At 39.6% G+C, this 25,292-nt stretch overlaps 1 protein-coding gene and 1 non-coding gene across 2 annotated transcripts in view; one reads left to right on the top strand and one right to left on the bottom strand.

The window, feature by feature from the left end:
- The window catches only part of PHLPP1 (PH domain and leucine rich repeat protein phosphatase 1), a 216,814-nt gene that overhangs the window by 69,982 nt on the left and 121,540 nt on the right, over positions 1-25,292 (bottom strand). Inside the window, exon 4 of the mRNA XM_028102984.2 lies at positions 8,038-8,204. Within this exon, the coding sequence (XP_027958785.2) occupies positions 8,038-8,204 (167 nt within the window). The remainder of the gene's footprint in view (positions 1-8,037; positions 8,205-25,292) is intronic.
- Positions 3,058-3,193, top strand: LOC114208954 (U4 spliceosomal RNA). Its single transcript, XR_015767053.1, has one exon. It is a non-coding gene; the product is annotated as a U4 spliceosomal RNA (small nuclear RNA).

Below are 25,292 nucleotides of genomic sequence, written 5' to 3' on the forward strand. Positions count from 1 at the left end.
GGGGCAGTGGGAGAGGGAGAAGCGGGCTTCCCGCTGAGCAGGGAGCCCGACGCGGGGCTCGATCCCAGGACCCTGGGATCATGACCCGAGCCGAAGGCAGTCGCCCAGTGACTGAGCCGCCCAGGTGCCCCGATCTACAATCTAAAGGACTACTGTCCCCTTAAAATTGTCACCTCAAGCACTAAATACACCAAATGGTGCTACTGTTCAAAGCATTTTTTGGATGTTCTTTTCTGAAAGTTTTAGGATCACGTTTCTTTGATTATCCTTGGTTGTGAGAAAACTAACAATTGCCGTACACACACACACACACACACACACAATATCCTGTGTCTAAATACGGGGGGGGGGGGGCAGCACAGAGGGAAGACAGATAAGGAAACTCCATTTCTGTTCTCAAGGACTTCATATAGATGGTGATGTGTGAAGTTTTCATATGTTAACTATAAAAGGTATACTTGGTAAATGCACCAAGAGAGAAACTAACAATTCAGAAGATGAAAAGGTCACATGGAAATGGGAAATAACAAAAAGCTTCAAGAGACAAAGGTCATTACAAATGTGCTTTGAAGGGGAGGAGTCGTCACTGGGTTGAGCTCGGGTCTGGTGGGTGAAAAGCACGAGAGGCACATTCCTTGCAAGGTGAACGTGAAGTATGTTTAGAGAACGGTGACTAGACTTGTAAAAAAAAATTTTTTTTTAGGTAAGTCCAATATCATACGGTCCATTTAAAATCTAATGTTTCCTTTTCCAACTTCAAATCCTGTCTTACAAATCCCTTTCTTAGTAATCTTTTCTGAATCACCTCACGGCGCAGGCTGTCCTCTCCTCCTACCTCCAACCAAAGAGAAACATAATGATAAATTACCAGTCCCCCTTCCTTCCACATGTGGCTACAAATACCTTTTGCAAAGAAGTGGGGTATACTTAACCCAGTGTTGAGCGAATCAAGACGATTCCCAGCACTATTCACTCACATATTCATTCCTTTACCAGGTATGTATTTAATGGCCCACCTGGTAGTGGGTCCTCCCTCTGAGGAAGAACAGATCCCTGCTCCCTAAGAATTCAAAGCAAACAAGATAAATACAGAAAACAGTTAAAAAAAAAAAAAAAGGTGACAGGCCGAAGTCAACTCTTTCCTTACAGTACCTATGCTGAAAGTCACTCAGGCAAAAATTAAATGCAACATCAAATGTTTACAAGTTGAAGCAATACAGCTATTCCTAGGCATTACATCTTCATGAAAGCAGGCTCTTTTTTAACTATTGCATCAAATATTGTGAAACTATGAGGGGCATAGTAACAAAACAACAACAAAATTCAGTATCCAAAGAAGAATGTTTAAAAAAAAAAAAAAAAAAAGGCTGATGGTGGTAAATCTGAGGGGATTTTTTTTTTTTGGCCTATTTCAGGATCACGTATGGTAAAAACGCACATTAATAATTTTGCAGACATACACGATTTACCAAATAATTTGAAATGCCAACTTCTACTGAAGTTAAAGTTAATAATCCTCCTATAAAAAAATCAACTCCATTCCTAGAACTTGCTGGGACCCTCTAGCTCTAACTTTGTTTCTCTATACCAACTCACCTACAAATAGCAAGAGCTGGTAATCAGATTCACTTCCCTTATTAATGGATGGAAGTAACAGATAATCACCAGCCATCAACACAACTGAAACATAATCATTTTGTATTTATGAGAGTAATTATTACATAATTTGTCTAATTTCTAACATATAGAATTAAGCAACTGAAGTGTGTTTTAATTATCATCCATTTGTCAAATATTAAAACACAGGCTCACCTACAAAAGTGACAGGCAGAAGTGATTAATAAATTAAAATTATCTAAGATGAGGGCATTTAAGTTCAAATGTAGTGGCAAATTTTCCAAGTACCATGGACACAGCTACAGAAACATGTGCATACAAATTACTACTATCAAACTCTGCTTTTGAGTCTTTCTACACAGCTCTTTGTAAACCTGCACTGGCTATCACCATAAAAGAACTCTCTGATCTGTCATCTCTTACAAACTCTAGATCCTTCAATGCAATATTACTACCAGCGAAACTTTAATAAATGGTAATTTTAAAAGAGCTAAATGTATCAGTACAGAAAATGTTTGAACGCTAACATAATTTTGTACAAATGAGTTCATATGGCTTCACTACAGTATTAAAAACAATAAACTTAAGACATGGGAAGGAAAGTTATATTCCTCGAATTTAAAACAGCAAAAAAGTTGTCTTCTTCACTGACTTTACAAAGAAACGTATTATATTTTATTTAAAAAAATTCTCCATTGCAAATAATAATAATCTTAGTACTAATACCATCTGGGTCATCTAAATGAAAATGTAGCTAATGTAAGTGAAGCTCTATCTATTAATAAAACAGAGGTAAATAATACATAATTAATAGTGACATACATAATCAGGAAAGAAACCATTAAACTACCAAAAATTACTCTGATTTTGCCTCTCCTCTATATTTTGAAAACTAGCTTGAAGAGTTCCAATGCCAATAAAGGAAAAACAAACAGCGGTCGTTCCAAGAACAATGTTTTCCCTCTGAAACTGCTGGCCTACGTGTGTACATCAGCATGCCATCTTTCCAGATTTAGAATGCGGCTGGAAATACCAACGTAAATGTTCTGTGAAAACAGCTCATTTATTTAAAGCAAGAATTTCCAATAGGAAGAAAAATTAAGGGGATATGTGGTTAAGAGAGAAAAGTCACGGAACTCCTACCTATTATAAACGCACTATACTTAAAGTTACTCCCTGGATATCTGCCCTAACTAACTTTGTAATCTAAAAATTCATTCCTTGAGACTTAGGTAAAAACATAGTAAGTTCCCCTCTGGTACCTCTCTAACATATTCACTGTGAAACATGCACTAGAATTAGCACAAATTCCTTAAATGCACAAATAAAAATAAGCAACTAAATATATGGCATATCTCAAATCTACCATATTAATTGTATCAGCATATAAAAGCTACATTAATGCTTTTTGGAGTATATGAGTTTAAAAATCTATATTATAGCTTTGCGCAGTGGCAGTATCGTAGCCAATGAGGTTTATCTGAGGCGCGATTATTGCTAATTAAAAATCTATATTATAATTTCATTTCCTAGCACTAAGTGTGTGTGTATGTGTATTATACTAGACTTACAAATTTATTACTTTGAGAACTTTGCAATAAAATATTTCTTGGACAATGGGGGTAGTAGTATGTGGTAGGAAAAAAAACTGGTTTAAAGCCCATTTGTTTTCTAAAGGGTAACACAACAGCAGCTTTAGCAGGTGCTCAGACCACCACCCCCCCAACACACACACCAAGTCCCCTCGGTCTATCTCCCTTAGGCATAAAGCAACAGAAACAAACAGAAACCTTTGCTGCAGCGTAAAACTAAAAAAATCTTCTACCTTAAGTAAAAGACATGGCTTTATCCTGCACACTACAAAGAACAAACTAATAATATGTAACTTCATATGCTTTGTTCGCTTTTCTAAAAAAACATAAATGAAAGAAGTTGGACACCACTATATACTACCCATTTATATCAAGTACAAAAACAGGCAAAACTCATTTATGGTGTTAAAAGTCAAGATAGTGATTATTTTTGACCTAATCTCTAATTAGAGGAGGGGCACAGGAAGGCTTCTGGGGTGCTAGTAATATTCTATTTCTCAATATAGGTACTGGTTGCATGGATGTGTTTACTCTGTGGAAACCCACCGAACTGTATACTCATACTTGTGCCTTTTCTATGATTTTGTTATACTTCTACAAGAAGACTTCATGAGGTTATACAAGGAAGAGTTAAGACCCCAGATCCTCTCCCCAATTCCAGCAGAACACAGCTTATTCCCTGGAAGAAAGTGAACTGGAGAGTCTCTGGCTCAAAGACATCAGGCCCAGTAGAAAACACTGTTCTGAAAACAGGGATAAATTAAAAACCCACACTCTAACCTTGAGATTCCAGCTCTCTGCCTCACTCTGCTTCCCAAATCTTGGCATGCACTGCCCACACAGAAGACCACAGGATTCCTCTCAAGTAAAACTGACATGCCTCAGGGAAAAGATCCACAGATACTGTCTTTGGAAGTTCCCCAGTGAAACCACAAGCTTACCCCCCAACAGCCATGGCAGGGCAGCTGTATGGTGAAGCCCTGCCCATGTATCTCAGTAGCCAACTCACTTTTCAGTGACTCACCATTGAATAGGAACAGAGAGCAAAGGATCACCAAATAGTTACGTTCTAACACAAAACTCAGACACCTACACAAACAGGAAAAAAAAGAAACTGACAGTGCAAGAAGGAAATAAATAAATAAATAACTTTAATGTCCTCAGAAACAGAAGAGAAAAAACAGAAGAGAGTGCTATTAAAATGTACACAAATTAAAAACAAATAAGAAAGGGCTCTTGAAAAATACAGAACTTCAGAAGGGTTAAGATAGAGGACACCTGTCAAGTAGGGCATTAAAAGCAAAAAGCTAGGAAAATTAGCGAATTAGAGAAGAAACAAGGAGGTCTCACCGAACTTCCAGGAATTCAGAGGAAGAAAAGAGAAAACCAAGGTCAGGGAGAAAATGATCAAAAAAACATAATGGGAAAGTTTTCCAGAACTGAAGGACATAATTTTTTTAGATCAAGTGTTCGTCATAGTGGCTGAAATTAATAGAGTGCCATAAAAGGAAGATCCTAAAATCTTTTGGAGGTTGTTTAAAACAAAACAAAACAAAAAAGCAAACAAAAGGGGGGGAAAGATCACCTGTAAAGAGAGGAATCAGAATAGCATAACACTTTTTGATAGCAACTGTAGAACCTAGAAAATAATGGTGCACCGGCTTCAAAATTCTCAGGACACCCTGTTTTCCTACCTAGAAGCCAGCCAAGTTACCACTCAAGTGGAGAGAAAAATATTTTCAGACATGTAAAGTGTCTAATAAATTGGGTCTCCCGTGTCTCCTTTCTCAGGAAGATATTCCATTAAAAAGAGGGAGTAAACCAAGTCTTTCTTCAAGTTACTAGCTGTCAGCAAACTACGGGTCCAACACGGGGGAGATGAGAACTACCAGGAAAATGACAGAAGGTCATCCCAGGGCACCAGCTGTGCAGCAGGCCCAGAGAGCAGGTAGCTACCCTGACTCCAGGACAAAAGAAGTGTCCAAGAAAAAGGTGTCAGAATGTCAGAGTTTTGTCAGAAAACTTAGAAACACTAGAGAAAAAAAGTACACACGTGAGAGGCTACTCTCCAGCCAGCACAAGAAAGGAAATGTAGTCACTGCATTTAAAGTGCCTTGGCTGTGGGCCACAGCTCCCTGCTCCAAAACGGACAGCTGGCCTTACACCGAGCAGATGGCAGAAGCAGCGGTGCGCGCATGCGGGGTGACAAGGTAAGAGAGTTACATCTTCACCTTCCATAGCAATAAATCAACATATAATGTCCAATAACAAAAAAACGTTAAAACAGCAGTATATAAAGAGTACTTCGGAAGATGCAGGAAAACTGCAAAAAAGAGCCAAAAGACTCAAAAGTGGTTGCCTGGGGAAGAGGTCTGGGGTGTAAGGCTGGGTGGGAGTTCCCGGCACATATTTCTTATTATAAGTCTTGTTGTTTGTTAAGATTTAAAAAAATCTACATAGGATGTTACTTGGGGAAAATGTTTAAATTTTTAAACTACGAAACAAAAGCAAGGAATGTAGGAAACCCCGCAGGCGAGAAGACTAGCAAGGGTGAACTGCAGCGGGAAAATGACAGGGAGGCAGCCACTCTGCAGAGCTCCCTGCGCTGTCCCTGCGCTGTCCGCGTGAGAGCGGAGAAGCGCTTCCTCAGACAGCTGCGGGACAGGCCGTGTGCTGAGGGAGGGGGAGCACAGGAGAAGGGGGGAAGGGCCGAAAAGAAATTTATAGATGCAGAATCCACAGATATAGAGGGCCAATCAGGAAACTCTGAAAGAACTAAATAATAAGCAGGGCAATGCCCCAAATACCCTACCCAAATACCTGGGTATTTATTTGTTTAGTCCACAAATGCTGGCTGGCTCTTTGGGAGCATCTTACTCCCTTATGGAATTAGAAGCACTTTGATTTTCTTTGTGTTTAGGTTTTAAATTTTGAAATTATTATGAAACATGAAAATAGAAAAATACAAAAGATAATGATCATCCAAACAACCACTCTTCAGCTTTTTCAAATATTAACATTTTTGTCATATTTGCATCTAATTTTTTTTGTCATATTTGCTTCTATTTTTAAAGAAATAAACATATGGATATAGCTGAAACCCTCCTCAGACCATTCCCTAATCCTATCCCCCTAACTGCCTCACAACAGGTAACCATTAATCTGAAATTGACATTTACCTTCTCCATCCACCTCATCTCTAAAATGGGAGCATCGGTTTGAATGAATTCTGATGCCCCTTTGCTGGTGTCTTAGGATTCAAGAGTATGATACCAAGTTCTTGAACGTCCTACACTGCTACAGCCTCCCCTGCTTATTATGTAGTTCTTTCAGAGTTTCCTGATTGGCTCTCTCTATCTGTGGTTAATAAAAGCACCTTTGCTGTAAAGTATGACGGTTATCTCAAAGAAAACACTTGTATGATTATTTGAGCTGTGAGCCAAACTAGTCAATTCATGGAATGCAACTTTTACGTGAAAGAACAACTGACAAATTCACTATTCGGACTTGGGTATTTGGCAGACATTTTCTCTACAATGAAATGAGAAGGTCATTTCAGGAAAAACAACTGACGGTATTTGTTGCCAAGGATAGCCTTCAAGCTTCCAAATGAACATCAAAATTTTGGAAAACTTGCTTCCACCGTGAACGTGAGAACTTCCCAATACTTAAAGATTTTTCTGATGAGATCAGTGGTGATATTAACAACTGTGGTGTCTTGAAATTGCACAATAAAATGCGTTAACATTTGGAATAGCTCCATTTTCTAATGAGCTAGTATTTCCCAAAGGACCAATAATTAATGAAATAAAGTGATGCACGGGCAAGGACCCATTCAAAGTGCAACAAAGGTCAACAGAACCTAATGTAAAAGAATTTTTTTCAAGTTTAACAACAGGGTTTAAGATTCCATACTGGAACCAACATTTAAGAAATGACCACTTGTCAAGTTTTGGTAGTGCATCAAAGAAGACTATTCACAATTGTCTGAAAAGACAATTAGAATACTCTTCTCTTTTCCAATTACACATTACACAAACTTTATAATAAACACTCACTGGGTTATTCTTTTTGGGTATTAAAAACCATGAACACATAATCACAATGGTAAGTTACCATAGTTTAATCTCGGATCATAATCAGTCATTTAGAACAAATGAACAATTCATTATTTAAAAGTTACATTCTTTTGCAGTTATAGTCTCGTGTACTGCAACTAATATATAAGTATCAGAGGCTTAATTTACCAGAGAATCAAGAATGGTCATTGCTCTAAAGAGGAAATGAATACAGTAAATTCTTAAATCTGCTTTAAGTACACGCAAATAAAGTCCCTTCTCTCCAGTTATAAAGCATACTGTTTTAACATTGGACTCTTGAAACCTATACACTAATCACCCAGATGCCCTGGTATTAGTGGATTTAAACCTTAGTTCTTAAACTGGTGGGGAAATGTCTTTTCCCAGAAGAAACTGACTTTTTATAAATTTCAAAAGAAATAATCTAATCTGACCAAACCTCAGTAGTTCAGAAGTCACACACCGAGTAACAAACTTTTCACAGACCCATTTGTAGATCAGTTAGGAAACAGAAGTGTTTTCAAAAGAAATATCCCTCTTACACAAATCTGTCCAGTCAATGAATATCATAAATCATTCATTTCAAAGGCAGGGACCTTAAAAAAAAATTCCAGAATGAAATTGATAATATCCTCACTTCCATAAAGTCCTATTACCCTGCCCTCTGAAAGAGAAAGGTTACACACTGTAGCTTTTTAAGTCAGAATATTCAAATACCAATCAGAGGCTACCCATTTCTGTATGCTCACCTTTGCAGTTCATTGAGCCCCCTGGCAGTTGGTAGGCAGGGATTCTGCCTTAGGAAGTTTTGTTTTAAGTTGAGATGAGTGAGGTCTTGGCTGTAGAAGAGGTTGGCAGGCAGATGCTCCAGGCTACAACACGAGAGGTCCACTGAGCTAATGCGCTGTGACGCAACCTGGAGGGGGATAAAACCCAGCCTGATTTTAGTACCATCCATTTATCCTACAGATGCCCTCTATGGATAGAAATACAATAACCCCACTGAGAACACAGACATATTGTACAAGTGGCACTAACAGTCCAAATATAAACCAGCATTTAGCACTAGTAGTCCAAACACAAACCAGTAGACTATTTACTTAACATAGAACCGAGTCAAGTACTGTAAAAGCAGAAAACAGTGTCCCTGCCTGAAAGGTACTTACAGTAACCCAGTATAGGAGACAGGTTACAAAAAGCACAGCTTAATCCTATCAGGTTCAGTGATAGCAGTAATCTCCTCCAACCGTAGGGGTTAAGTTCCTGAAAACGTTTATGGTAAGAGAATTCAGAGCTAAATAATACAAGACTCTAGAGTAACCTCAGGGCTAGGATACAGACACTAAGGTCTAGATGAAACCTGTCAAAGCCCTTGTATATACTGATTTAAAACAGCACAAATAAAGAATAGTAGTATCGATGGCCTTGTACGCGTCTTTAATAGTAATGGTAGCATATGATCAGATTCCACTGTCTGCTTGCTCTCAACTTCTTGGGTTGTCTGTCCCACAAAGCTTCAATGAGATGCTCATAAATTCACTGGGCTTTGCTTCATACAAGTATTCTAAGTAAAATTTATTTTATGTCTGAATGTTTATCCACATATTCAAAGCGTTCCCGGCTGAATGACTATGACCGTGGCCAGAGTCCCAGGGCCACAGACCAACTAGCATGCTAGAGACAGAAAGAGCATTGGATGACCTGCATTTCTCAGATGCTTTCTCCAATATTCCAAGTCATACAGTGCCACTTTAAGCCTCTGCGTGTGGCTTCAGCCCCACTTGCACACACCTTGGCTCCTTCTCTCCCCCAGAGAGGCCACGGTAATACTGTTCTAAGATTTGCATTGATTCTCCCTCGTGCTCTCTATCTTTACCAAAGCTTTACGGCAGAAACACCACTCCTTATCTGTGATCAGTATGATGTCCTTTTCTATTACCAAACTCTAGCTTTCTCTTTCCCAGTCACAGAGGCAGCAGGGCATGGTCCTCAGGAGTGTGACTCTGGGGTCCGTGGGCAGCTTTCCGTCCCAGCTCCCCCACTTAGGAGCTGAGAGCGCATGAACAGATCACGGAGCCCTCCGAGCTGCAGTTTTCGCATCTGTGTAACAGCTGTAAGGGGGATACGGACATCTACCAGCCGGCACAGAGACAGCATTCAGTACACAGGGACTGCTAGTACTGCCACTATTAGTACTGCTGCTACTGCCAAACAGAATGACTCACATCTTACAGCTACTGAAATGCAAAGTCTCCTGGCGCTAAAAAGGTATTCAGAAGCAAATCTGCATACAACCTATTCTGCTGATGGCGTATTTGAGGTTAGAAAGAAATTACTGTGCACACTTGAGAACTAAGGGGAGAGGGAGATAAAAACAGCCTGGCAGGGCTCAACTCAGAAGACTTTACAGGGGCGCCTGGCTGGCTCAGTCGGTTAAGGTCTGCCTTCAGCTCAGGTCGTGATCCCAGGGTCCTGGGATCGAGTCCCACGTCGGGCTCCTCGCTCAGCGGGGAGCCTGCTTCCCCCTCTGCCTGCCGTTCCCCCTGCTTCTGTGCGCTCCCTCTCTCTGGCAAATAAATAAAATCTTAAAAAAAAGACAAAGTCTGAGTCTGCATTTTAGCAACTCTATCTTTCCTTGAATTTTCACTATTAAATAAGAAAAAGAAGAAACTGTTTTCCACAAAAAAAGAAGGAAGGAAGGAAGGAAAGAAGGAAGGAAGGAAATCCCAAACAGGGGATTTTTTTTTCCAAATCATCCATATACACTAAAAGATGTGAAAAGAGCCATGAGGAATGTAATGGGCCTGAAAGGCAGGTGCAAACGCTCACAGGAACCTGTTACAGGAAGAGAGGGTGTACACACGTTGAGCATGTAGGGGCGTGCCAGGCCTCCTATCACCTGCGGTACAACAGTAAACAAAGCAGACACAGTCTCCACCCTGAGTGAGCACACCTCAAGAGAAGCAGAGGGAAATTAGGTACTACATGATAATGATTACAGTAATCGTAAGTGCATGATCTAAGAAGTCAGGGAAGGCTTCCCAAAGGTCCTAATGTACAAGCTCAAACTTCAAACTTGAGTGGAAATCTGTGTTTTCGTCTACCCCAAATCCTTTTTCCATATCTTCCTATAGCAACCCTTCAGGATCCTGGAATTTTGACAGAGGTTCGAACAAAGCATGTTGACCCTCTGGCTACAGGGATAGGCATGTACTCCAGGCCTGAACAACCAGAGTACCCCATCCACTGAACCCATGGATTGATCCAACAAGTACTGGCATGTGACCCCAGCTAGGCTAACCAGAGGCCTTTTCTGGGATTTATATATTCTGAAGCCAGGAGAGAAAACATGAACACACAGGACTCCATATATTATGTATAAATAGCTATGGAACAGTAACTATTAGCCACATAAACCCTACATTGGTCATATACCAAATTAATGATGGCAATTGTTTCTATATGGGTCAGGAGGGGAAGGGAAATAAGAATGGGAAGATAGGAAGGAACTATGGAAATGTGTTAACAACTGGGGAAGACAAGTACATGGAAACTGTAATATCCTTTGTGCTCTTCTGTGTGCATGGGTATGTGTGTTTACCTTGGGAAAAAAAATGTAATTTCAATTAAAATTTCAGTGAAAGAAGAAAATGGATGAGAGCAGTCTTCTGGCTTTCTTTGCATTCAGTGTTCTACTAGGCGGTACACCAGGGGCAACAATTCCTCCTGTCATCAAGGGGATCCCCTTAACTAGCGGGCTGAACAGTGGCGCCAAAAAAGGAGGCGAGGCAGACAAAAACACAGACTTCCACATCCTGGTCCCTGGAACCTATAAATATTATCTTATATGGTAAGAGTGAATATTACCCTATATGACGAAATATGTATCCTTTAAGAGAGAGGCGGTGTTTTGAGGTAGAAGAAGAGAAGTCGATGTGACCATATGGGGACAGAGACAGAAGTAATACGGACCACAAGCCAAAGAATGTTTAGAGCCACCAGAAGCAGATAGAGGCAAGGAATGGATTCTCCCCTAGAGCCTTCAAAGGAGTATGGTCCTGCCAACACCTTGATTTTGGACTTCTGGCCTCCAGAACTGCATACATTTCTGTTGTTTTAAAGTCACCAAGGTTTTGTTAATTTGGAAACTAATACTCCCTTCACAATTTTTTCCAGAGTACTTTTCATTTTCATTCATTCAACATGTTTACCGAATACCTCCTATGTGCCAATTACTGGCCTAGGTAAGCATTTGGTATGCTTCAGTAAACAAAATTAAGATCCCTGCCTTCGTACATAAGTAAATTATATGTTAAAAATTAGCAAATACTATGGAAAAAATAGAGTAAGGGACAGGGGGTCAAGATTGTTGGAAAGTGGTTGGTTCTCCTTAAATAGGTTGGTCAGGGTGGGCCCCACTGAGCGGGTGACATCTAGACACGAAGGGCAGGAGGAAGCTGGCTGAAGAGATGTGTCTAGAGGAACACTCCAGGAAGAGGAAGTAGCAAGGGTAGAGGCCCTAAAAAGGGATGTGCCCGGCATGTTGGAGGGGAGAATGCCCTGTACGTAGTGAGATCAGAAAGGTAAGGGGGTAGGGGTGGGCAGCAGGTCCGGCAGGGTCTTTTCAGTCACTGTAAATACCCCAGCTTTCAATGTGAGCAAAATGGGAAGCATGCAAAGGTTCTGAAAATCTCTGTCTCTAGACTGCAAGCTCCATAAGGGCAGGGATTTTTGCCTATTTTGTTCACTGATATACCCTGATATGCTCAGCACTTGGTGAGACCCTCGAAAAAAGTATTTGTCAGAAGAATGGCCACTGGACCAATTTCCACCCGCTGCTTTCTCAGCAGCTTGCATCTGACCCACCTAGCGTATGCTTTCACACGGAGACTACTTTGAAGAGGACAAATCCTATTTCGACTGAGGCGTCACACTAAATACTCTCCTCAGACAACTGAAAGATAATGATTACATGTCAAGTGGTATTTGATTCCCTTCCTCGTTCTGGACCACAAGCTGTTGCTGCTGGAAACAAGGGGGAAGAAGCCACATTAACAAGGCGACAATAAGCAAGAGCCACGCGCAGCGAGAACAGAAAGGACAGCAGCAGGGCAGCGAGCTGCCAAAGTGACCACAAAAGCTACCAGGAGCTGCCCCTCCACCCCGTCTCCGCAAAAAGGGGGGAATTTAAGTGCTTCCACCCAGACCAGCCTGGGCGCACAGGGATATGCCACAAAGAGATTTGCTTGACTCCCACGTGAGAAAACGATCGGCTGGACTGCCCAAAGAAGCTGTGATCCACATACATGGCACCTATTAAAACTAAGATCCTTCACAGGAAAGACCTAAGTAAGTAATAAGAATAAGTCAGAAATCCACCTGGCTATACCTCAGAGCAAGTAGCCTTTTATTACTTTTTTTTTTTTTTTTTTTTAAAGTAGCAGGAATAGCAATAATACTAGCTAACATTTAGGGGGTGCTTCACTTGTGGGAGGCCCTCTTCTAACTGCTTTAGCCATCCTATTTAACCTTCACAACAACTCAGTGTGGTGATGACTTACCCTCATTTCAAAGATGAAGGGTAAACAGAGTCACAGAGCATGCCCATGGTCACCCAGTTCGAGCAGTAGCAGAACCTGAGTTTAACGAGGACCTGTACTTCTAACTCCCATGATAAGATAATAACATAACCCCTTAGACCACAGCAAAGATGATCAGATGCTCTCCCAGGGGAAGCTTAAGCCTCAGGAACGGCAGTGACAGAAGACAGTCTGGCATGTTCGAGAGAAGCAGACAGTATCTGCTGACCACAAACAGACTTCAGGGAAGGGGTGAAGCCCCAGGGGGGCACCATTCCTTAACATCATGGGCTCTGCCCACTCCTATCTCCACAGCTTGTCCACCTGGGCAGCGGTGATGCCACTTGGTGAGCACCTCATCGAATTCTAAAAGGTTACGGGAAAAGCTTAAAAGGTTACAGAAATTTAGAAAGTGAAAGAAAAGGGCACATGCAGAAATCACCTCAAATCTGTTATAGAAAGGGATCTCTAAAGGACCTCACAATGAGAATACAAAATCCTTTTGGCAAAAGCTACGGTACTTCTATTACACCTCCCAACATCAAGACAGTGGAAGACACAAAGTTGAGACCCAAGCAACTTGACATGCAGGAGAAAGGGCACAGTCTTAACAACTTTCAGGGCGTACAAACAATTCTACCACTTCCAAGCCACGTGGCTCTGGAGAAGTCACTTCACCTATCTGTCCTTCTGTTCCCTCATCACTAAAGAGGAATAGATAGTACCTGCCCTGATGAATTAAACAAGCTGCTGTAAATAATACTTTTCTCATTTTAAAAAAATCAGGAGAGGCTCTACAGACCAAATATCCCTTGACCAACATCCACAGCTGCACGCAGTATAAACCTATAACACAAAAAAAGGACGAGAGCACAGGCAACGGTTCCTGCCACCTTGAGCAGTACACAGATAAAGCTCAGTCAAAGGCAGAACATGACACTAGTTACGAGGCTCGCAGACCATCCATGAACTACATATGAAGGGATTCAAGTGTTAGAAGATTGGTTCAATGGAACTGTGGCTAGGGAAATCCGCGCTAGCCTGGATTAACAGCAAAACATTTTTTCAAGGCTGACAGAGTTGGGGAACTAAATGGGATTTCCCCCTCATGAACCTACATATTCTGGAAGACACATAAAAGTGAACATGAATTCCAATGACCTTCTCAGGTTGTCTTCTTTTCAAAATTACTTGTAAACATGTTGGGAGGGGGAGGGGTAAAGTTCATTTGGCCCTCAAAATATTTCCCCAAAAGTACACTGCAGGGTAAACATAAAAATGATAATATGAACGACAAACTTTTCAGATGACCTACTGGGCTTCCAGATATTTCTAACAGGCTACTCAGCTCAACACTTCCCTCAGTTGTTTCTTGGCAAGGCTTTAGGGTACTTATGTCAAAACTGGTTAGCTGAGTTGCATTTCTAAACCAAGATATCTCTCCTATCCTAACCAATCCTTGCTATGCTTTTGAAATTATCATCTTCCCTTGCAATAGGACTGTCCTCATCTTTTATTAGCAAGGGAAAGTTTAGAAAAACATTCATGTGACTTATTTTGTTGTTGTTACCACTATACTTTAGCGAAGGGGCATTTATCCTTATTATGTGCCAAACATGCTCAAAATTAAGCAAAATCACCCTGAAAGGCTTGGGTGAAAGCAGCTGAAATAGTACAAGTAATTCTGCTTGTGTAAAGTAAAAGACTGTTGCACACCAGCACAGTGAGTCATTAATTGCTCTGGCCTAACCTTCAGTGGCTTGGAAAATTATGCCCTGGCTACAGGGATAGTCTCTGGGGAGTTTACTAGACTTCTGTAAAAAATTCTTAACCTCTTAACTGACCTAATTTTAATTCTCACTCCCTAAAAATGCTTTGGGAAGGCATTAGGGAGGAGAATATAAATTTAGGAGAGTGTTTATTAATCTTTTAGCTAAGCATTCTAGCAATTTATTTTCAACTCCATCCTCATCAACAGTTTTACTACTTTATATCAAACCAAAGTTTCCAATTTTAATAAAATTCAAATTATCACCGCTCTACGACATGCAATCATTTCTTAAAAAAAAAATTCTACAAATATATAAGAAATGCCTTAAATTGACCCCAGACCTTTTTGCAATGACATCTCTTTTCTTGATCCTGTACTACCATTACAATTTTATAAAATCTGTTTAACAACAGGTGAAGATAACTTTGGTATAAAATTAATTACAATATATACATTAATAGGAGCTACTAATTAATAATAATTAATAATTAGTAATTAAAATACACTAACAGGAACAAAGCAAGGTGCCGATGTTGTTAAAGCCCTGTTAAAGCACCAGGCTATAACAATATAGAAAAAACAATACTGAGAAATTTAGAGTAAGAGCTCCACCTCAGCATCCTGACCTCTCTTTGCCAGGCGAATGGAGGGGATGGGGACGAGTGAATCTTTCAACATATGTTTATCATCTGCCTCTATGAACCGGGCACTAGACTTGGTCCTGGAGAGGTGGCACTGTGTGTCTTCAAAAGCTTGGTCTCTTGAGACACGGACACCTACGTGACCGTAATTCAAGAAGGTACACACAGTGGTGTGATGAGCGCACCCAGAGCAGAGAACACAAAGCTCAGAGCAACCCTGTGGCAATCCAGCACCCACACTCCCCTCCCTTGCCTGGGCACTTGGGCAGAGACTTGCACATCACCACCAAGAGCAGACAGAACTGTGGCGTTTGTCCAGGGAGCTCGTTGCATGGCCTCCACCGGAAATGCAGACCTGGCGCCACCTTTCCCGGAGCCAGAAGCAACAGTGAAGAACTGCGAGGAGATGGCACCAACAGCCTCCCGGGATCACTCCCATGTCACCCCAGCCGTTATCTCCCCCTCCCCCCCCCCCACACAAACCCATTGTGTTTCTGAGTAACAACAGAAAAACAGAGCTCAGCTTGGGCGGAGATCAAATCTGAACTCAGAGTTCCTTCCTCGTTTCCCTATTGGCAAACTAGGTGTAAACAGTCCCTTTAGACAGTGGCCACCTGAGAAAGCGGCATCTCCCTGACCACGGGGAAGGGAAAAGATAGCCAACCACAAAAAACACTTAAATTCTAGCTTTCTGGTAAAAGAAGTGATGTAAACGTATACTTAAGTGATTCTACTATTAGAAACGAGCTACTTGTTTTGTATTTTAAGTTCCAAATCTAACATACAAGGTCGAGCATGTTAGACATAAAGAGGTCACTGACATTTTTCCAATTATTCCATGATTCCTTACTTTATGAAATTATAAATCAGACCAGTGGGTAAATGAACTTAACTCTTCAGAGTAGTTGTAGGAAATGCAATACTCTGGGTTACAAATACTGGGAACTTCCAAGATAAGCAAATATATAATGGAAACTAAACTCTTAACATATATATATATATATATATATATATATATGAATATATTTCATATTTTATTTTATAAAGTCTATATATTATATATAAAACATAAATATATATACATTTTTACTATATAAATATTTATATATTACTATATAAATAAGTATATATATTTATATATTTACATTGGTCTAAATACTCAGACTAAAATGACTTAACTTCATAATATTAACATGACCAGATACAGAGATGTGGTTAATCATATATGGTGAATTCCTGAGATAGCAATACTTGACGTTTTTGAAGAATTAGACAACAGTAGTCCCCTCAACAATAAAATCAATTTAATCTGCCTTGGATGACACAGAAAGCACCTCAGATTTCTTAAATATGTCTTGGTCATCATTTAAGAAGATGGACGATCAGTGCATGGTGGCTTCCCTAGCAGCATACCCCATACAACAGACTGTGTGACAAACCACCTCTTATTCTACCACTGAGCTGCCTGAATGCCGTTGACAACCTTGTATGTGAAGTACTTCCCTTTGACATTTTCAGTACATTTCAGTTGTTATGTGAGTCTTGGTTTGTTTTGTTCCCTCAGGCCACTGTTAAACATTGGAAGTACAATTAAAGAAAAAAGAGCAAGGTAGCAGAACTTCCTGCATAAAGCAGGGCTGGATACTTCATACCTTAGTTCCCTCATCTGCAAATGGAGATGTGACAGTATCTCCTCCAGAGTTACTCTCTCTTTTGTTATAAAACCTGACCTCGTAGAGTCGTAATGAGTACTTACTTCACAGGGCTGGTATAAAGCCCCTAGAAGTGTGCTTGGCACATAGAAAAAGTTACCAAAACATTAGTTATTCCTATTGGCATTATTGCGGTTACTACTAGATCGATTCATTAGGCTAAGTGATTTTATTAACAAAATACATCAACAAGTTGGGGGTAAAAACAAAAGTTCCTTTTATTTTGGTGTCAACCTCACGGATGAATAACTAATTCATTTTGGATATAATGTGTGAAGCAAGGAAAATGATGGTCATATTCCGGGCTCATCAGTTGGTATCTGCAAGTAAGCAGATCGATAAACCAGCTGAAGAAAGGATCTGGGAACCACATGACAGCAGGACCTGGAACTACCAGAGATGCTCCTCCTGAAAACAGATGGCTAAGGGGTGGAGGAGGGCACAGGAATCATGCTAACTTCAATATTCAGAGGCTATCAAATAGAATTATCCCGTGTTATACTAGAGAGCAAAACTGGATCAACAGATTGAAGCCACAGGGAAAAGACTTCAGCTCACTGATAAGGAAGAACTGTCTGGTCAGACACTACAGGTGTCCGAAACACTACAGACGGTTTTTTAGGAGGGAAGGAAGTCTGGGAGTCCAGAAGGTCCTTTTTGAATCTTGAATTCTAAGTCCCTAAACTAAGAGCATTTGATCACGGCTACAATTTAAGGTTCAACTAAAGAACACTTTCAAAGAAAATACCAAATAACTATTAAGATAATTATTCCAGAAAACTACAACTGGTAATAATACCTTTTTGATGACTTTCTTACAAGGGCCCTTTCCAATCTTAAAATAATATGTTGCAACTTTAAAACATAGCTGTAAGCCCCTTGCTTGACACCGAGAATGTATTTTATTAAAGGTAGTAACAATATACAGATGAAATCCACATGAGGAACACATTTCTTCCGTTTGCTGAGACCCTGACCTAGAAGTTGAGCCTAGAAGAGTGCCCTGCATAAAGAAAGGGTGGAATTAGTCTTCTCTCTTCCCTCCCTCCCCATGTCTCTCAGGGCAACTCTGTAGTAACTCCAACAAAGTGCAGAAAAAAGGGGGAGGAAGTGAGAAGACCCAGGGAGGGAAGATGGAGACACAGGGGATCAGTCTAACCCAGTAAATGGACAAGTTGGCAGCGTTTCACAAAAGCATGCCTCTTTTGCTAGGGAATGGTAAGCAAACCAGGTATTTTTTCACTTGGATAAAATTGGATGATAAGACTTTGGAGAAAATACAATTAAATGGCTTTAAACTGAAATGACTCAGAATTCAAGGAAAACCCCCCTTTTTTAAGAATATGTTAACTAGGGGCGCCTGGGTGGCTCAGTCGTTAAGCGTCTGCCTTCAGCTCAGGTCATGGTCCCAGGGTCCTGGGATGGAGCCCCGCATCGGGCTCCCTGCTCGGCGGGAAGCCTGCTTCTCCCTCTCCCACTCCCCCTGCTTGTGTTCCCTCTCTCGCTGTGTCTCTCTCTGTCAAATAAATAAATAAAATCTTAAAAAAAAAAAAAAGAATACGTTACCTAGGATTTTAGAACCAATAGTTGCCACAGGAAAAATGAACAGACAGGATTAGCAATGTGGAAATAAGATGAAGCATAATTATAACCACAAAGAGATCATTTTAATATTTTACTAACTTAATCACAGTTTTACGTATTACAAAAACAAAATTTAACGCAATCCAAAATATTCCATCATTCAAAGCAGAATTCCTAGATTCCCTAATTTCATAAACTGTTGCTCATATCCATAGTAAGGAAGATTCCATAACATGAACTAACATGAACTTTTATGTAACAAATCCATTACTATGTTAGAAAGTTAGTTATCATATTTGGTAACTTATAATCAAATTTCCCCCAGGAAATGACATGGAACTAGCAGGAAATAGACAGGCCAGCACTTTTTAAACTTTATCTAGCTTCTATTTTTTTTCTTTCTCATGCTGCTCGGACGTCTGTAATAAGACTATATTTTCACATTTTACACAGCTGTGCCTCTGTACTTACTTTACACCTCTCCTTGAAATGCCCTTCCCTTCTTGTCTTTGTAGTGAACTCCTATTCATCCTTCAGAACTCAATTTGCCCATTACCTATTTGAAGTCTTCCTGTACCCAAACAGCTCATATACTGGATTTCCAAATTTTTCTCATATCTTCACTACAGAGTTGGTACAAGAACAATCTCCTTGGGATGGGGTGACGTATTATAAGCTAAAATCTGTGTCACATGGTTTAACTTAAGCTTCTACCACAGATCTGCTAGACTGTCCTTGGTCAAATAGCTCTTAATTCTCTATCTAAAGAATGGGTATAAAATGTGAAGTGAAGGTGTCTAAAAAAAACAAATGAACAACAACAACAACAACAAAAACACCTGGACTTCTTAGCAGAAACGTACTGAGAGCAAAGCCTCTTACCATTATAATCCCAATGTAAGCAACTACAGCACAATCCCTAAAAGACAGGTTCCAAATCATGCTGACAAAAAGCAGCATACTCCCTAATCTACACTTCAAATTAAGAGGCAAATAATGTGTAAAAGATGACTAATCTTTCAGGGTTCCTTGCAGCTCCATTAATGACACAAATCTTTATGTTGGAAACCATAATCCTATTACATTAGAATGACTGGACTCAAGGAGTTAGTGAAGTATTCTTTGAGTGAAATCTGGACCAAAAAAACACTCTTTTTAAGCATGTGAAAGCGAAAGTTCAGTTGTGATTCACCATATACTTTATTCTGATTTAAAGGGGTGATATTTACTCATTACTTCATGTGATCTTTAATTCATCATGAAATGTGGCCCTGACTTGCCTACACTATGCTTATTAAGAGTGAACCCAATATATCAAGGCAACCAAAAAGTTCACGGCAGTGACAGAAACAAAACAAAACAAAAAACAAGAGGCCTAGAATAAAATACTACAGTTAATACTAGAAGAAAGACAGGAGAGAGAGCCACTATGATAGCCACAGTCACTGGAAGCTGCATGTCAGCCCCTGATCAACAAGGCGGGAGAAGCGTGCACAAGCTATGCTGCTCCATGGGGTGTGAATTTGTCACGGTGGGCCATATAACACACATGTAACACAACTGCTCACAGGTGATAATTGTAGAAGCTGGGTAACAGGTATGTGGTTGTTACTATACTATTATGTCCACTTCTAAATATTTGACATTTTCCATAATAAAAAGTTAAAAACACATTCACGCACAACACCCAATCCGCGATCTGAGTCCCCCCTTTTTAAATCTTCCCTGAAATAAAGAAACAGACTTTAAAGTGGGACAATACAGTGCTGTAGAAGTAATTAAGGCTTAATAAAAAATTAAGTATGCTTAGGCTACAGATTCGCATAAAGACTAACTCTGAAAAGAATTCACAGGATTAATCAACATGTCTAAAACTTATGCACTCCAAAAAAGTGGGCCACAAAAATGGACATCAAAATCAGCATTTCTATGATGTCACCTGTGTCGTGTATTTGACAGGACCTCTTCTGCAGTTCCTGTTCTTCTCTCCACTATCACTCCCAGCCTTCCCCCCATCACTCGGAAAACATGCTTAAGACATGTACCCGTGGTGAGCAGAGCCCTTTTTTACACTGCATACAATAGAATGTTTACTGAGTTTTTAAAGCGTGTCGTGCATTAATATTTTAGGGATGACTTTACAATCAGTATCGTAATCCTCCCAAAGGAGCGGTTTCCTTCACAGTATCTACCACTAACACCCACCCAAAACAAAAACTCCAAAGGGACTGCTTTGGGTATTATTTTTGCAAGCAATACTAAGTGCTAGGATTCAATTTTAAAAATAATAAGTATATAAAGGCCTATCTTGGTAGAACATATCTAATAACCTTTCATAAATTTTCCCAAAATCAAATGAACCAAATTAGAAGATTAACACTTCTCTTTTACCTAAGATCCAGAAGCATAAACTGAAAATAAAGGATTTTCTTTTTAAATTAATTATCTAATTCATTTTAATTTAAAAATCATCAGAATTGGTTCTCTTTGTCCTCCTACGCAGACTAAGGTGCGGATGGTCATTAAAAATCAGAACCTCAGATATTTCTTTCTGTTGTTGTTTTTCTTTCAGATTCTTATCAAAATGAATCTCATTTGAACATTAGGATGTATGACAGATGAATGGATAAAGAAGATGTGGGGTATATATACAATGGAATACTACTCAGCCATCAAAAAAAAATGAAATCTTGCCATTTGCAACAATGTGGATGAAACTAGAGGGTATTATTGCTAAGCAAAGTAAGTCAATCAGAGAAAGACAATTATCATATGATCTCACCCATATGTGGAATCTAAGAAACAAAACAGAGGATCATAGGGAAGAGAGGGAAAAACAAGACAAAATCAGAGAGACAAACCATAAGACACTCTTAACTATAGGAAACAAACTGAGGGTTGTGGGGGGGGGATGGGGTAACGAGGTGATGGACATTAAGGAGGGCACGTGATGTAATGAGCCCTGGGTATTATATAAGACTCATGAATCACTGACCTCTACCTCTGAAACTAATAATACATTATATATTAATAATTTGAATTTAAATTTTAAAAAAGATTAAAAGATAATGCAAAAAAGAGAAAAAAAGTTTAAAAAAATAAACATTAGGATGTATAGACAATCCATTCTGTGAATGTTGTGTTTCTCAATAAGAAAAGAAAAAGCGTCTCCACAGTAACTCTGAACAACTAAACTGTATAACATCCTAATGCCTACAAACATGAGGAAGAGCAGAGACAGTGGAAATGGAAGCTGAAAGTATAAGTGGCTTTTAAGAGTCAGCTTTGGCCACTCCAAATTTCCCACAAGCACATACTCCCCAATGGACCGAGCTTCTCATATCCTCTTTCCAGTAACCCCAACCTACTCTCCCAGGATGCTGAGTTAAAGAAAAAGATCAGATCACAGGACCACCCTTAATATACGAAGTTTAAAGAAGAGCACGGCTGTTTTATATGGGATTCACAACCAAATAAGGGGCTCTCACACTGATTCCTTCTGTAATATCTAACCTCTTCACAACCAGCACCTTACAACTCATTTCTCCTTTAATTCACCAATCGTACAAACTTCTAAAAACTTTCGAAGTGTTTATCTGGTTTTTAAGAATGGAGAAAGGAAAGACACTGTATCTAAAATACGCATTTACTAAGATGTTGTGCCCTCTGTCCCTGACTCCTGACTTTTCAGGAAGAAATCTCTCCCCCCTATGTCTGCCATCCCTAATTATGTTACCTCCAAAAAGGTGCTGTGGCTGTTAAAAACAGCAAAAGGTCCTTTGTTCAGATAAACCAAGCATATGTGCATCTTTATAAGCTTAAAATAAACATAAAAACAGGTAATACTTTAAAAAGATCATCTGGCCAATCAGTGTTAACAGCCGGAATGATGGCCATAAAATTGTTTTACTTATTTAGTCATTCTCATACACACACACACACACACACACACACAGTTAAAATCTACTGTGTGATAGGATAAGTCTATCATGTGCATATTTGACATAAGCCCTAGGAGGTAAGTACTATTACTATTCCCCTTACCAAATGAGAGGGCCTAAAATTTAGAAGCTTCGACACAGTGTCAGGGCCAGTGAATGGTAGAATCTATGTCTGCCTTAGTTTGAAACCCGAACTTTACTCCCACACTATTTGGCTTCTCCAAACATTCAGAGCCTTTTTGAAGGGAAAGGAGGTTAAGGTTCTAATTTGAATTCATTCTCACTAATACCAGCCAACTACTAGTTAACTACTTATTAATACTCATAATTTAAGGTAATTAGCTTACGTTCCCTCCTGGAAGCACCTACTCACACCTGTGTGAAACGTAAGCTGCAGCCTTGTGTACCTATGTGCATGTGAATGATCTGCTTGCAGCTGCATTACACATCAGACACTTTCTAACGGCAATACAATAATCAGTGGACGAGGAAACTCACACCAACACTCCTCCACCTTGCCACCATCACCTTCTCCTATGTCACAATTCTCCTCCCATGCCCCACCTTCTCCTACTGAGTGGCCTGGTGCCTGCGTCTGTTCGTGGTTTGGATAATCAGAGAGAGAGCCTCGTTCCAGACACACTACCCTATTAGACCATGGAGATGGCATATTAGCCAACCAGTGACAGTGAAGAGTACTAACCAAACTAACATTTGACCTTTATGATCACCAACAGCATTAGAAATCAACAGTTTCCATACCCCATTAAAGAGATGTTTCATAATCTACCTCTTCTGCCTCACCTCTTTGCTGTCTCTCTAGAAACAAACTCTTTGAAGTTAAAAACTGTATTTTGCCATTGTTTTAAAGGTACCAATATAAAAAGTCTAATTACTGTTATGGTTTCTGACTGAGGCTACAATTTACCTCCTCATTCAAAGCAAGAACCTAGAAGCCATTTTTCATTCTGACCTTTTCCTCATGCTTGAGACGTAATTATCCAGTAATCCTGTCACTCAATCTTCAAAACACATCCCAAAACACATCTATCCACTTCTCTCCATTTCTCCTCTCACCTCTTGCCTGGAATATACCCTAAGAGCCTCCTGGCCAGTAGACCCCCCTGCTTCTCTTCTTGTCCCCCACACAACAGCAATGTCAGATCATGTAACTTTCTGGAAGAGAACTCTTCTAATGGCTTGCCATTATGCCAGTAATAGAATCCAGACTCTTTATCCCGTTCTATAACGTAAGACCCCTGCCTTCCCTGACTTCACATCCCGTGTTCCAGTCTTAGCACTCTCACACTATCTTCTCTGACTGCCTGGAAAACTCTTCCCATGACATCTTCAAATAACCGGATACTTCTTTCCCTGAAGTTCCAGTTTAAATGTCCCCTCCTCAGAAAGAGTTACTCCTCCTCCATTATACTCTGGCATAACTTGTATTAACAGCACTGTGATTATTTGATGTTTTCTTTGTGTGTTTACTTATTAACCATCTACTTCCCCAATGTAAGTGCTCCCAAGAGAGGGGAATTAGACTTGTTCTTTGCTATATCCCAGTACACAGAACACATACTTAACATACAGAAGGTGCTTAATAAATGCCTGCAAGTTTCAGAACAGTGACTTATCAATTATGTGGATGTCTAATATACGACTATTAAACTTAATACCTATTAATCTTTTTGTTATTGTTTCAATCAAAACAATCTGTCATTGGTAAGCTTGATAACTTATGTTTATTCACATCTTTATCCATGTTTAAGAATTTATACCTCTGACCTGTTCCAAAAAGAATGCAAAGCAGCTGACTATGACACTGGATTTGATTTAAAAGATCAAAACATCGCCATGTAGAACATTCTATAAAATACCTGACCAATCCTCTTCAAAACTGTCAAGATCATAAAAAAACACAGGAAGACTGAAAAACTGACACAGACTAGAGGAGACAAAGGAGACATGACAGTCAAATGCAATGTGGTAGCCTGGATTAAACCCTGGGACAGAAAGAAGACATTAATGGAAAAACTAGTAAAATCCAAATAAATTTTGGAGTTTATTTCAGAGTAATGTGTTAATACTGGTTTCTTAGTTTTGGCATATCTATCATGGTAATGGAAGATGTTTGGGAAACTGGGTGGGGCTACGTGGAAACTCCCTGTACTATCTTTACAACTTTTCTGTAAATAGAAAATTATTCGAAAATAAAAAATTTAAACAAAAATTAAGGTCTCCATATAGAAAGAAATTTAATGCACTCTGACCACATTTTGGCATTTTATTCTGAATAAAGCAGAGTGTAGGTTGTTGCCTTATTGCCTTGAACCCATGCAAACACTTAAATATAAAAGCACAGTGTTCTTTAATACTTGTCTCCTCACATTTGCAACCACAAAAGTAATTTTAAAACAACTAGACAGATGTACTTATTGCCTCTAATACATTAACTCTACATGCACGTCTGTAGGAAAAATGTTATCTTTCCCATTTTCTCTAGCAGGGTGCTGCCCTTCCACTTGCCTAACAGGTTAGGAGAATTCTTCTGAGTCTTATCAATCCAAATTCTGCCTCTATTGCTACCTCTCTGAAAGGAGGGGAAACTAATGTTCATAAATGTTTGTCATCTCAGAGAACACAGTTTTTACCTGATAATTCAAGTGTAGCCAGTATTTCACAAAGTCTTCCTAGATGTTATTCTCGAATTTTCTATTAACTGTTTTACAAAGTCATTCCCTATTCATTCACTTGATAATTACATCATACAGCA

Source organism: Eumetopias jubatus, unplaced genomic scaffold, assembly GCF_037043125.1.
Source record: "Eumetopias jubatus isolate StellerSeaLion01/CBP00866 unplaced genomic scaffold, mEumJub1_p1.0 scaffold_16, whole genome shotgun sequence".
Taxonomy (NCBI): domain Eukaryota; kingdom Metazoa; phylum Chordata; class Mammalia; order Carnivora; family Otariidae; genus Eumetopias; species Eumetopias jubatus.